Source organism: Apis cerana, linkage group LG7 (genome assembly GCF_029169275.1).
Source record: "Apis cerana isolate GH-2021 linkage group LG7, AcerK_1.0, whole genome shotgun sequence".
Taxonomy (NCBI): Eukaryota; Metazoa; Arthropoda; class Insecta; order Hymenoptera; family Apidae; genus Apis; species Apis cerana.
The window spans coordinates 8,368,257-8,383,772 of record NC_083858.1 but is presented as its reverse complement, the minus strand read 5'-3'; the positions used below and the strand labels follow the sequence as shown (position 1 = coordinate 8,383,772).

At 25.1% G+C, this 15,516-nt stretch overlaps 3 protein-coding genes across 7 annotated transcripts; 2 read left to right on the top strand and 1 right to left on the bottom strand.

Moving 5' to 3' along the window:
• Positions 1-1,494: 1,494 nt before the first annotated feature.
• Positions 1,495-2,596, bottom strand: LOC107993158 (TWiK family of potassium channels protein 7). Its single transcript, XM_017049428.3, has one exon. It carries the CDS (start codon positions 2,594-2,596, stop codon positions 1,571-1,573), a length of 1,026 nt encoding a protein of 341 aa, XP_016904917.1. The 3' UTR covers positions 1,495-1,570.
• Positions 2,597-3,124: 528 nt separating this feature from the next.
• LOC107993226 (carbonic anhydrase 6-like) lies at positions 3,125-11,972 on the top strand. 5 transcript variants are annotated; one of them, XM_017049549.3, is made up of 7 exons: positions 3,125-3,964; positions 9,432-9,479; positions 9,676-9,831; positions 10,094-10,317; positions 10,425-10,658; positions 11,081-11,202; positions 11,363-11,501. In XM_017049549.3, exons 1-6 carry the CDS (start codon positions 3,886-3,888, stop codon positions 11,177-11,179), a joined length of 840 nt encoding a protein of 279 aa, XP_016905038.1. In that variant the 5' UTR covers positions 3,125-3,885; the 3' UTR covers positions 11,180-11,202; positions 11,363-11,501. The 5 variants fall into 5 exon arrangements, with proteins under 5 accessions (XP_016905038.1, XP_028520341.1, XP_016905034.1 ...); XM_028664540.2 differs by having other exon boundaries at positions 10,979-11,202; XM_028664541.2 differs by lacking the exon at positions 3,125-3,964 and adding an exon at positions 4,329-4,824 and having other exon boundaries at positions 10,979-11,202.
• Positions 11,973-12,089: 117 nt separating this feature from the next.
• LOC107993164 (odorant receptor 22c-like) lies at positions 12,090-14,898 on the top strand. Its single transcript, XM_017049435.3, has 5 exons — positions 12,090-12,869; positions 13,076-13,928; positions 14,199-14,298; positions 14,430-14,537; positions 14,661-14,898. The coding sequence occupies exons 2-5, from the start codon at positions 13,153-13,155 to the stop codon at positions 14,862-14,864; spliced, it is 1,188 nt and encodes a 395-aa protein (XP_016904924.3). The 5' UTR covers positions 12,090-12,869; positions 13,076-13,152; the 3' UTR covers positions 14,865-14,898.
• Positions 14,899-15,516: the final 618 nt, after the last annotated feature.

Genomic DNA, 15,516 nt, shown 5'->3' with positions numbered 1-15,516 from the left:
TTTAATATTATTGTTATAAATAATTTTTTATTTTGCATTTTTTTGTTATATAGTATAAAAAATTTATAAGAGTAATTATATTTTTTGGAATTTAAAATTTGATATTATACAAGTTTGACTTTATGAATTTATGAAAAATATATTATACAAGACAATTATAATTACAAATTTCAACAAATAGTATGATATTTTATAAATCTTTATAATGTCTTTTTAAAAAGTAAAATAAAATAAAAAAAAGATATAATTGTAATTTTCACATAAATTAAATCAATTAAATTAAATACTCATAGAATGATATACACAACAAAAAATACACTGATATTAACGTTACGTTGCACACTAAAAAACGTTACAAAACATAGGCTATGTTAAAATAAAACAAAATATTCGATAATTTCAATCAATCTTTCATTATAATTGGTTCCTAATATTTTTCATATATTCACATATAATAATATAAAAATATCGTATAATAATTTAATAAATATATAATTGTATAATATATAAAAAAGATCTTCGAACTCAAGAAAGGTTAGTGATTTAACTTATTATTTTTTATAAATAAAATATATATATGTATGTAGAAAGTTATAACAAAATTTTCAACATTATAAAATGATATAGCAACTGTGTATTTATAATATACATATTTATTTATAATTATAACATAATATTAAATTGAATATTAGTAAAATAAAATCCATATAGTAAAAAATAATAATAGATATGTATCAAAAACAATTATTTTCGTCTATAATTAAAATTAAATAATTAAATGTAAATATTTAAAATCAAAATTGAAGATGATAACTAATATTGTTGTTACTTACTTTATTTTTTCTGTCATATTTTTGAAACTATGTTGTGGAATGTTGTAAAATTGTTCAATTTAATAAGTAGTTGTAATATTTTGATGTTTTGTTAAAATTCTTTTTATTTTTTAAATATCAAAGAAAAAAAATGCAATGATTTAAATCTTTCTTCTTTAATGTTTTAATATAGTATCCTTTTATATTTTCATTGTATGCTATAAAATATAATTCAAATTGATTAATCAAATGATACTTAAGGAAACACTTTAAGTTATAATAGTATACTATTTACAAAAAATAAATATCCTATATTTTTAAAATTTATAATTTAAATTAAATAAATATTTAATTATAAAAATGAAGTTTCATTTTGTATTTATAAAAAAATTAATATCATTATTTTAGATAGTTATTGTCTCTTATTTAATGTATTGTTTTGATAATACATAAATTTTACTTTATAAATATATTATTTAATTTGACGAAAATTAAATAAAGAAACAAAAAAAGAAAAACAAACATTTTAATTTTATAATTCTTTCTTTGATATACGAATTTTATATTAAGTATATGTACTTATTAGAATTATATAATATACGTTAAAATAGTTAAATTTTAAGAATAATTTTATCTCTTGATTATCTCTTATCTTATCTATCTTATTTTTAAATACCTCTTATAAAAATAAAACTTATTTCTTTTTTATTTATATTTTCAATAAATCGATATAAAATCAATAGATCGATATAAAAATTTTAATTCAATACTTCCGATTTGCAACACATTTCGATTTGATAATGAGTGGCATCGATGATCTCGAGAAACTGTTCTTTTATTTCTTTAGCTTTCACGTAAACATCCTCTTTCATTAAGTCATAACACATAGCGATAAGTCCCATACCAAGTAATAAATAAACAAAATTAATTATCAATTTGGTTTGACTGTCAGCTGTTAAATCACCGTGTGTCCAACCAGGTACAAGGTCGCCCATCCCAATTTTGCATAGCGATGTCACGCAGAAATAAGCGCTGTCCAAATAATTCCATCCTTCCCACTCGGCGAACATTATTGAACCGCTCAACACATATCCGAATATCACCCAAAGGCAGGCTGTCGAGGGTACCGTGATCCTTTGGCCAGGTTTTCGTTTACCAGTGCATTCGTACAACCACGTGTACAACGAACGAAATGTCTGCGCGAGTACTTTTCCCATGTTAAGAAAATATAAAACGTAAAGTGGGATTCCCAATACGGCGTAAATAACGGTGACTACCTTTCCCCAGGTCGTTTGAGGCACCAGTGTTCCATAACCGATCATCGTGAATACGGAAAGACAAAACATCATCGCAGCTGGAAAGGACCAGAGATCGGACGAGGTTAACCCGCTACAATTCTCTTTCTTATAATCACCGGTGAAATTGTCTTGATACCGGCGTAGAATTCGATTTGACACCGAGTGAAACGCCGTTTTATTGAACACGTTTATGGTTTGATTGCCGGCAGTGCCAAGCCATAACTCTTCGGCGAACTGTTTTCTTATTAATTCGCGGATGCAAACTGTGGACGGCGGCGAAATCTGACCTTGAGATTCGATCATCATAAAACCGAAAGCACCTATTATAGCGTAACCAACCACGAGTCCACCAACGCCAACCTGAGTGCACATAAACGCGACCAATTTTCGGCAACAATCCTTTATGCGCTCTCTCAGATCCGGATCGGTCAATGTCGAATTCGAATCTCGACTTTTCAACGAGGATCTTATCGGGACTCGTGTCATTTTATTTACGTATACAATGGAATACGAATGAAACGAGGGACACAGGGAACTGGGGTAGCGGCACGTTGGCTAACACTAAATGATTTTCGTCCCGCTTTTCTATTTTCGTACGAACGCGCCGCGTTCATTTTACATTCTGTCCTTCTCTGTTTCATTTTCTTGCTTTTAGTATTTACAACGTTACATATACACATGCTTGCGCGAGTTCGGAGGTATTTCGAACTTCTTTCGATAAAATGGTAGATATTCAATCATATATTTATGTTACATAAATTCTTGAGAAATAATAATTCTTGATAAATAAAATGAATAATAAGAATCAATTAAAAAAATTTTTGTTTAATAATGATGATTATTCTCATATGCATATATACATATAATTGAATAATAAAATATATTCTATAAGAATATATTCGTGAGAAAATTTGCTTGTAATTTGCTTGTGTATTGGAAAATACTTATTCTCATAAAATTTAAGTAGTATTATCCATTCATTAAATCGACAAAAATTCTAATATAATATTCTAGATATGTGAATTGTATAAATTATAAGATAATTTTTTAATTCGTCTATTTTTATTTGAAATTATAGATATTTATATAATTGTTTGCTATAATATAATTATTTGATAAACTATATAATATCCCTTCAATTGTATTTAAGAAATAATCATAAATATATTCTCTTAAAGCAAGTTTATAATAATAAAACAATAGTAAAACATTATTTTAATGTATTTCACTTTTAAAGAAAAATAAAAATTTATTAGGTTTTGAATATCTAATAAAGTATAATGAAAGTTCATTCTATTACATTATTAATATGATATATATACATATATTAATATACATTTTTCTATAATAAAATTACTTTTTTAACACTTTATTTAAATGAATGGCATATTCTTATATAATATCATAATCTTCAACATTGCTTGAAGTTTATAATTTAATTTATAAAACTATATACATAAATATCAATCATTCGTTTGATTGTGACAATGAATAAAACACATTTATAATTTTGTATCTTTTATCGTTAAAAATATTCTTTAAGAAGAAAATGAACATTTTTACGACCTCTTTGCTGCAAAATCTAACGAAATCGTTGAAATATTTATATAAGTACTCTGTATTTATAACTTTACCTACAGATAGATAGGAAGAGCATAGTCTATTAATTCAGTAGCTTGTGCAAACTCCGTCTAATACTCTCGATGTTATCAAGAAATTTGCGAAAAAAATCCAAGTGAAAGTTGTTGTTAATGTTATATTATTAGATAAAAACGATGTACGTGTTGTCTGTGCGTATATTTACAGTGGATTTAAAATATTCGATCCTTTTATTGATATTATCTCATCACTTAGGTAAATTGGTATCTTTTTCAACAAACTTTTAATATTTTTACTTGCACTCCTTTTTAGAGCTCAGTTTTGCCTTAAAACATATCAATTGCTCAAAAATATTATCAATATCATTTTACATTTGAATAAAGATTTAGAGAATAATAAGATATATATCTTATTATATTAGGAAAAGAATTCATCAGATGGGATCATTCATCATTGAACTACAATGACATATTTGGTTGTTTATGTTTTGTTAACTATATTATAAATTATATTATATTATATAACATAATATAATTATAATAATTATTATATAGTTTTATGACAAATTTAAATTAAAATAGAGAGAATTATCTAATCTTTATTTTTAAATTTAATGATTAAATTTTTATTAATACTGTTTATCTTTGCACCCTGATTGTCTTTCAAAGTAATCCCCTTTTCATCTCCTGTTTCAACATTCGTAAAAAATATGTTAGACAGATTAGATGGATTAATAATAGTTAATAAAGAAATGTTAATCTAATTTTAAATTACATGTATAATGAAAAATGACAAGATATTCCATTTATTTTTTGAAATTTGACTTGATATCGCATAAATAACATTAATAGTAAAATTTAACGCGCTTGTGATCCTGAAAGAATAAGAAATTAATTTTTTATTTATACATGCAGCAATCACAATGCTTAACACAATGCACAAAGTAAATCATACATAGTAGGGTCTCGTCAATCTCGGGGCTATCTAGCTAAATTAACGTCGTGTACACCAGTTGTATGCTCATCGCTATCACGTTCGTGTCATTGAGTTCTGACAGTTCCAGGTAGCGTTTTTTACAATGAAGAATTTTTACATAATCTTTACAACCATCATAGGTAAGGAAAGAATTATGTTTAGATCGTATAATATTATAATTTTCACTGATATTCCATTATTTTTATAAAGGAGTTAGTTTTTTCTACCACAACGTTTGAACATTTGAATTTTTGCAATCTAAATACTTACATTATAGAAATTTCTATTTATACGCTCTTTATAATGTAAAATCTGATTTTACTGTTCAAAAGTTTGGAAGCAATAAAAACATCATTAAAATCATATTAAACTTATTTATTGCAATTAAAATTTGTTGAATAGTAAAGTAATGTATATTGAAACGAAAAAATAAAATGTTAAGTTGACTTAAAATTAATCTTTTGCTTCTTCAATATGATCATTTTTTTCTTAACTGTTTCTGAACAAATTTTTTTTCTTTGTCTAAAATAATTAAGGAAGAAAATTGATGAAAATACAATTGACCCTAGGAAAATCCTTTCTAATAGCCGGAAGCTTAATTTATGCTCATTAAGAGTCATTTAGATTCTTCATTAACATGAAAAACAGCAATTTAAAAGCACCGACACTCATTTAAGGATCGATCGAATGTCAATTTATACAACGTGCATAAATCATCGCATAAGTTTTCTCAGAATTTCAGCATCATTTTCCACTCTAATCGTGTCATTAATAGAAACGTAAGTACGTATACAGTGCTTACTTCCGTAATGTTCAGTTTAGTCAACGATCATCGAGGTTAATTTTATTTCCTGCCGCACGCATTACTTATCGAATTTATTGGCTGATGAACTCTTGTAACACATATATATCGAACTGTACAAGAAAAATATATAAATAAATATATCCAATACGAAATTAATATCTTTATCTAATATCTTTATTTAAGAGATTTTAAAATCCTTTTATATGTAATGTTCAATTTCTTAAATCATTTTTGTTAATCTGATACTAATGAATATTTCGAAAGTAAGAATTAATTTTTAATTGCAATATTTAAAATTATTAAAGAATTTTTTTTTCGATAAGTTATTATCTTGATATAGTATATTTTTGATTTTATAGTATTGTAGTTGATGTCAAAGCGAATTTAACAATAAAAAATTTTGTAAAAAGTTGTAAAAGAAAATTTCTTCAATGCCATTTCCCTAATGCCTTAAGATGATATGCTTATTTCGTTTACTGCAAATTCAGCTATAATTTTTGCTTTATATACACATATATATATATTTATAAATATATATTATTTATCGACAATCTTTGATTATTAATATCAATATGATATGATTATCAATAAATGTATGATTATTAATATCAATAGATTGTAAATACTTATTATTCTGTTCTGCGAGTATTTCAATGTACATATATATATATGTACAATAGGATGTGGTGCATTAATAATTTGCTTCATATACTCAATCATTGGTTTCCGGACCTCTTATTTCCGACACATCGATGAAATTATAAAATTGAGGACTTTATAGGAGGGAGATCCAATTTTGCCAGATTTTAAGTTGTATATATTTAAAAAACAATTCTATATCAAATAATTAAATGCAGATGTATGATAAAAAAATAACAATTTATTACAGATTTTGAATTTTTATGAAATATGGATGCAAATTATTAATTATTATGTGTAACTATTAAATGTATTTCACTTTTTTTACATATTTCTTTTAAAAACAAGATTGTAGGATTAATATTGTTTTATATTTTTTATTTACCTTTACACGTAAAATTCGTCACTGAAGCAAAATTTAACGTATAGAAACATTGATAGGGGTTTATTTTTCAAGTTGTAGTTTAATTTTGCGCTAGAAGCGCCTATACATAGGCAAGCTGACGACCAGGCTCAAAAAAGATTAGATTTTCTCTATAAATATCAGATGATCATGTTTTATTAGCATTTTATTAGCATTTTATTATAATTTAGAAGAATTATAATTCCATAGAGAAAAACTTTTATTTTATCTGTAATTATTTGAATGATTATCATGTATATTACTGTTATACAATCCAAATTTTCAAAGTAGAATTGGAAATATTATATTTTATATAATAAACAAAAATAAAATTTAAATAAAGATTATTCTTATAAAAAAAAAATAATAATAAATATATTGAAAATAAATTATCAAATAAAATATTTGAAATGATAGATATATTAAAAAAACTGTATTACCATATCATAAAATAAATAAATAATTGATCTAAAATTATATAAATAATAAATGATTAAAGATTATTGAAATAATTATAGTTTTCAATTTTACTATTCTCGTTACTTTTCTTATTATTATTATTATTTTATTTTTTTTAATTATTGATCAATAATTATTGAGAATTGATTAACTATTAGACTGAGGATTTTTATGTATTATTCATACTGTACATGTTTTACATATTTTACATAAATAATATTAATATGAGATATTCGGTTACACTTTTTGCGCGTCCAAAAATTATGGGAACCGCAAAAACCAGTTTGAGCAATCAATATAATTAAATCCGAACAAGTCGATTAAATACAGATCCAACTCACTTTCATCAAAGAACATTTTAAATCAATTTGAAGTTTACAACATATATTATAAGATATATTGTGTATAAGCGATAATCTTGCAGAAATAAAATATGTTTCTCGCATAATTTACATCATGATTAAGCTCTATTAAAATTAAGAAAAATTTATACCGCTATAACATCGAAGATAATGATTTTTAATTAACGAATAAAATATCATTAGAAGCATGGAACTTTCTCCTTTGAAATGCCTTTTTATTTATCTCGATATCACTTCCCGACTTATCATCGTGTAAAGAAAAAAATTTAATGATTTATTATTTCCGTTCTTGTCGCTTATTTCAACCCCAAATTCCAAACAAATAAAAGAAACAATTCTAGAAAAAAATATAGATCTACTAGATCGTAGCTCTAGATTCAACTTCGAATGTTTATATCCCAACAACCGATTGAAATATCGGGATGAAATAAAAAGCGACTTCAATGGCATGATTTTCTCTGTTTCCTGAGAATTTTTAACTTCTTTTCATGAAAGAAGTTATTACATGAAAAGTCGAAGTTTCATTCTTGTGACTTTGCATTAATAGAATGATTTCTTTTTTGTTATTATGATAGGAAATTATTTCTAGAGATATAATTTATGTTTTATATAATATGACATATTTTCGCATTTGAACATGTTTTAATATAAAAATCTACAGTCTATTATTTAATCATCAGTAATTATGATTTTAATTTAATCAAATTTTCTATCTACGTTGATATATATATAATTTTCAATAATGAAAAAAGGTAAGTAATTTCTTTTTTAAATCGTATTTACGTACACGTTTCATTTCTTTGAATACAATTTTCTTGTCATTATATGTTATAACCATAATTTTGTCGTGTTAATGTAACATTACATTAGAAGTGACCTGTCTTTAATACGAAGCATACGTCCGGACGTTCAGAGAGAACGGTTACGTCACGTTACATGTGCAGCAAAAACACATTCAACCTTTCTAATTCGAAATTTTATAGGGATGCGTTTTGATTTGCTCCTGCGGATTTCGGCAAGTAGGCAGGTTGACTGTTGCACAACGATTCGTCTATGGTTTTAGATGATATGTAAAACTCATCATACAATGCTGAATGTCGTGGAATTTGTAGTAACTAATTCCAGGTAAGATTTTTTTAAATAACAAATTACATGGATTTCATTCTTAAATATTAATACAAATTGCATTCAAATTCAAGCATGATCAATCATGCCTTTAAAATAATATGGTATTTGAAGAGTCTGGCTTGCCGTATAGTTTGCCAGTATAGTTTAAACAGGTATTTTTAATAAAGAATTCAATTGCTAAAAACTTGAAAAATAAACCAACCCAATAGAGATTCTTGAGTACGTTTAGTTTTCATGTTTTCTTTTTTTTTTTTTTTATTTGTATATCTCGAAAGTCCATGTAGTCTGATATGAATATCTGTTCTATTTTTTTTTTAGGTGGAATAAATTTTCACAACCATATCGATTTGATTATTTTCACAATAAAAATGTTCTTTTTAGTATATGATAATGACGGTATATATAACGTATGTGTTTTCTAGTATGCAAAATATTTTTTAAGAGTTCTTGAACTTGATTGTAATTTAGTATAAAGTTGTTATCCATTTTATCGAAAACCGGTTTAACAGGTTTAACATATACGACCAATTCTATCTAGGACTCTGTTCAATTTCAGATCTATATAGTTTGGCTTCTCTTTTGTTCATATTATTATCATTAAAGGATAAAATGAAAATAATAATTAATAAAAATTGACATAAAGCTTTATAGGATTTCGTACAGGGTTTATTGTGTGCGAATTTCTTGATACTTTGCTCGATATTCCTATTTAAAAGTCCTATTAAATAGATACTTTCGCTTGATTCATGTATCTTGTATACATTATCATTATTGACAATTTACTATTATAGTTTTAAATGATACAAACGATCAATAAAACTAGGGATAAATTCCAATTTTCAATTTGCTTAAATAGCGAAACTTTTTTAAATAGTTATCCAATTCAAATAATAGATATTATTAGACTTCAATTTTCAACTTTTTAACCGTAATAAATTTGTTTTGTTTCAGTTTTATGCACGGCTAGAACGTCTGATTGGTCGTATTCGGGGGAGCATGGTAATTATTTTTACAAAAATTTTATCTAAATATCATCAAAACAAAATTCTAAATATTAAAAACAAAAGTTAATATGTAAAAATGTATATTGAAGTTTATATTTTTTTCTATCTCTATTTTTTTTTATTTCAATTTTCGTTTAAATTTTCTACTTATTTCGTCAGAAATAATACTTTTCCATTTCTTCTTCGTTTAGGTCCGACATATTGGCCAGGTCTATGCGTGACTGGAAAGAAACAATCACCAATAAACATCGTCACTGAAGATACCATTAATACCGATATCGGTGAACTTAAATTCATAAGATATGATTTTGCGTTTGAATGCAAAATCACGAACAATGGTCATTCTGGTAAGTATCAAAATTTAAAATATGTAAAACATATATTTATAACTAGTTTCTTTCTCCATCATTAAGCGAAGCAAAGATTTTCCAAATCATTAAAGAATATTATCATCTTAATAGAAGTTGAATAGAATAAAATTGTTGAATTCGTTGAACTTGTCTAATTATAAAATCTCCAAATAATCCTACACAATTTCTTAATTTCATTATTATTATTATTATTATTATTATTTTTATTAAATACTTTTAATAAAATATCTTTTCACAGTACAACTTCAATTATCCGGTGTACCGGTTCATCTTGAAGGGGCAAATCTTGAATCCACGTATATCCTGGAGCAAATACATTTTCATTGGCCTGCCGAGCACACCGTGGATAACAATCGTGATGCATTAGAGTTACATTTCGTGCATTACAAGGAACAATATGGTAATACAAGCGCTGCATCGAAGCATGAAAATGGCATTGCCGTTGTCGCCACGTTATTCGAGGTACGTTTATTATTAAATATTTATTACGACTTTCTTCATTGTTATTGTTTATAACTCGTATATATAAATAAGGGTTATTTTTACACAACTGGAAATGCCATTTCCAGTTGGATAGCGAAGACAATATGGAAATAATGCCAATACTGAAAGCAACGGAATTAATATCTAACGGAATCGGGAAGAGTACAGAGTTAAATGAAAGCAAGTTTATCCCTTCTCTATTTTTACCGAAAGATCATACGACGTACTATCATTATGATGGATCTTTAACTACTCCTGGATGTCAAGAGACTGTGATGTGGTATATTCTTACTGAAAAATTGTCGGTATCGGAACAGCAGGTAAATTTACGTAATAAAATTCATTCAATCAGTTTTGTATATATATATACATATATATATTTGAGGCTTGGCATTATTAATGAATATTTAAATAAGGGTATAAATATTAAAATAATTCTCTCTTTCTCTCTTCCCTATAATTAGAATACAATGTTGTTTTTCTGGAAATTTTTTTAGAAAGATATTAAAAATCGAATATTTTTCGCAATTTTTAAATTATTATCGTTCGTTTCACACGAATCCAAGAATTTTTGAAGAATTCCAGAAATCGATAGAGATTTAAAATTCTAATTGTTGACAAAATAGATTATGAATTTTAGGAAATTTCGATGTTTCAAGAAGAATTGAGAATTTCGAATGTAAAAATCAAGCGACTCGACTCATCTCTGTTTTCACTTCTTCCGTTTCTCTGTTTTTATCAGAATATTTATGAGAATATAATAAGAGAACAAGAACTTCTATATCGTTTAATTCGAGAAAAAAAGAAGCGTTCTGAAACTTATTGCATCCAAAATAATTAGTTCTTATTTAAAAAACAAAAAAAGTAAGTTGATATCTAATAATTTATCATAAGAAAATATCTACAAATTGTATAACATATCAGTAGGCTGCAAATTATTTTTATCCATATGATTTGAATGTAAAAAAAAAATCTATATGATGATCAAAATCATTCTATCATTAATTTTTTTTTTCGTTTGCAGTTAAACGTTTTTAAAAGTGTAGAAACAAGCAATGGCACTTTGAGTTTCAATTACAGACCGACTCAAGCAATTGGAGAAAGGACAATTTATCACCATCTGCTTGGATATTCTACCGCAGGTATTGTTTCTTGCAATTTACTTAATGTATACCTTAGTCTTTTGCTAAGCAAATTTTTATTGTACAATTAAATTTAAAAAAAATTTTAATCAATCTTATAAGTGACAAAATTTAATGAATGTTATTACTACATACATATACATACATTAACCACCAGAAAACTCTTTCTCACATCATGCTGAATAATAATATATTTTTATAGCATATTAAATTATTATTCGTAAAAGAAATTGTATGTATTCGTTTGTATATATATTATATTATTGTATATTATTTGTATATATATACTATGTATAAGTATATGTATTTATGAATGTTTAAATAATATATATAAAATTAAGCAATATCTAATATATACATAAATAATGCAATTCATTGTATGATAACGTGATGAGTGTTGTGTTGTAGGTATATATCTATACGTGTGTAATATAATGTATAAAATCGAAAATGTTTAAAACAAAATCAAGAATAAACAAAAATATGATAATTGTTAAAAGAAATCGTTGTAAAAAGGATATTTGTCCCTATAAATTGATTATGAAACAAATAAGGAGAAAAATTTATTAAATTCAAATAGAGACATTTGATTTTGCAAGTCAATTTTAAAAAACACCATCTTTAATTTTCTATTTTGTTTTTTAGTATAAGAGATTCTTTTGGAAAATCCATTTCAAGCATGTGAAAACTTCAAACACCTCAAAACGAGCAACAAATTGATTATCATAAATATTTCTTGAAATTACAAAAATTGTAATATCAATAGAAGAATACTATTTATGTAAAAATATATATAACTTACTTCGTGAATGGTTCCATGATAAATGATAATTGAACAAAAAGAGTTCTGGAACATTTTATAAAATAAAATAATTGGCACATATAAAATTGAATTAATCCACTTCAGAATTATATGTATTTTTTATTTATCTGACTATTGTTGAACAATATCAAGTTTTATAGTTCTTCTTGATTGCGTGCTTCTAAAAGAAATAAACTGCCACTTCAATCAATAATATAATGACAAAGATGAAAAGAAACTTGGACTCTTTCTTTTCGCATGATTAATTTCTTTATAAATTCATCATTTTAATTTCTACATCAAAAAAAAATAAGAAACTACATGAGACTATATTTTAAGTAATTTAATAATAATTTGTATATGCATTATTGTATATACACAAAAATTCTTTCTTTACATAAATACAATTAAAGAGAAAGATATTAAGTTTAATTGTACGACTAACGACCGATAATTATATACTGAAAGAATTTTAAATTGCACTATACCAGATATAGTCCGTGTATAGTAATACTGGTAAAAATAAAAAAAAAATAAACAGATGAAGAATGAAGTGACAAGCAACATCTCGAATTGATAGAATAGTCGTAAGTTTTTACCAATATATATATATATATATATAAAATAAAACATTAAAAGAAAAAAGATCCTTGTATATCATTTTTAGTGCTACTAAATTTATCACATAATAATTATCCAAAGTTTATTACTACTTGAATATTTTTAAATTCGAAGACTCGAGATTTCTTATGAATCAAATTTATAAAAAGATACATAACAATTTTCCTTCCAGAATTTTTCTCCTTTCATTCATCAAAATTATTATTTTTCTGTCCATAAAAATTACAAGAAGATTAATTAAGGGAGGAAATGAATTTTCAAAATTTGAATCGTTTGAACGCCCTCGCAAACATGGTTTCGGGAAATTTTTTACCGATGACCAATATAAATGAGAAATCATCCATAGTTTCGAAAATTTATTTCATCATCGTTTGGATAATACAATTGATATACCTGGCTTCCTGTATCCTCGGACTTTTCAATGCACCGTGGGAAAGAGCGTTAAAGGATGGTACAGTGAACATGGTGCTCTTGTTCGAAGTGACAATCTTGAACGTATATTTACATAGTCGTAAAAAGTTGTTGCGTGGATTAATCGGGAAGCTGAATCACATTCTGATCAATGAGGACGAAATATTACGAAACGTGACAATTAGCACGACGAAAACGTTGGAAAAACCTTTAAAAATATATATATTTGTTAACGTTACTTCGGTTATGGTTTGGATATTATCGCCGTTGATCAAATTGTTTCGAAAAAATGAGTTTTATTACGAGGATTTTATAATGCCAGCCGTTTTTTCCAAACAACCTTTTTCAACAGGTGTTTTTATTTGTGGCGTTTTACTTCAGTTGTTTGGCGGTGAATATTTGTTATTTAGGAAGATTAGCTTGGATCTGTACACGATGCATTTGAACCTTTTAATAATGGCACAATATAAATACCTTAGAATCAAATTTGCGACTATACTTAAAGAAAGAGGTGAAACTGCGAAGGATACTTGGCAAAATATTCCGTGCGACAATGATAAAACGATCAGACAGGAAATGAAATTGTTAACCCGCCATTTTGAAATTGTAATCGAGTAAGTATCCATGAAACTTTGAATTAATTTAGCATTTATTGTTTATATGTCATAAAATAAGCAACATTATTTTTCTCGATTACAATTAACAATTATTAAGTGTAATTAATTCTTATACTAAGTTTAATATATCGATAATTAATCATATCAATCTTTAAATTATATCTAGATATGTAAATATATATTTTTTGGTTGTCACATTGAAAATATGATAATTTACAAGGATAATATACTTTAATTATTGAAATAATAAATTTATAATTATTATAGGATGACTGGTATGTTGAAGAAATTGCTATCTCCGAATATTGGAGTTCTTTACTTAAACTACGTTTTTCGATTCTGCTTTCTGAGTTTTATGTTTGCAACGGTATATCGTAAATTTTAATTTTTTAATTGCATTTTCTGTTCTTTTTGATCTATTTGATTGAGTAAACAGAATTGCATTTTCTGTCCTTTTTCGTCTATTTCATTCAGTAAAAAAAGTATTTATTTTTTCAGACTTCATTTTCAGAAAAACTTACGTACATGATAATTGTGTCATATACAACCGGTGCATTGATACAATTTTATACATTGTGTTATTGCATTCAAGATTTATTCGAAGCGGTATGATTTATTCAATTATTTGCAAAAACGTTATTAAATATCAAAGAAAGTACAATTTTTAATATAATAACAATACAATATTATTTTTCTTAATAATAAAATATAATTGTTCCAAATTATTAGAGTTCGTCTATAGCAGATGATGTGGTGTATGAAAAATGGTACTCTTACGACGTACGCTTTCAACGTGTAATTCTTATGATAAGTTTGGCTAACGAATTAAAGTGTAAAATATCCAATTTTCAAAATATTGATTTAACTTTACCATCTTTTATGTCGGTAGGTTTTTATTTGATGATTGTAAAATATTATATTAAAATAAATTAATTAATATTATATTTTAAAATTTACAAAAATAATAAAAAATGGAAAGGAAAAATATTATATATAATAAAGATATTTAATAACAAATTATAAATATATATACATATAAGATATATATTAAGATACTTTTGAATAACCGACTTTAGCAGCTAAATAAATAAACAAAATTGCTACACAAAAATGTCGAGATTTATTTATTATGTTATAAATAAATTAAAGTTCAGTAGTTCGATAGTTAATATTTATTCATATTTTTTCTTTCATACAATCGATTTACTGTAATATTGCTAAGCTAATCTAATAATTTTTATTATTAATATTAATAATATAATTGTGCTATTTTTTTTCAGATTCTAAACCAAGCATATTCGATATGTTTATTATTTTTGAAAACAAAAGATTAAATTAAATTATTATAATATAATAATCAATATAATATATTCTTTATATGATATACGATATTGATGATTAAAAGTTTCTTACATTATGGAATTTTTATTTAATTACAATACATATATCCTAAAACGAATAAGAATTCTAGAAAGAAATCAATTTCTAATATAATTAATAAATTTAAATATACAAAAATAATCGATAAATGAAACTATAATTTCTAATATAAATTTACATTTAAATGTTGATTGATATATGAAGT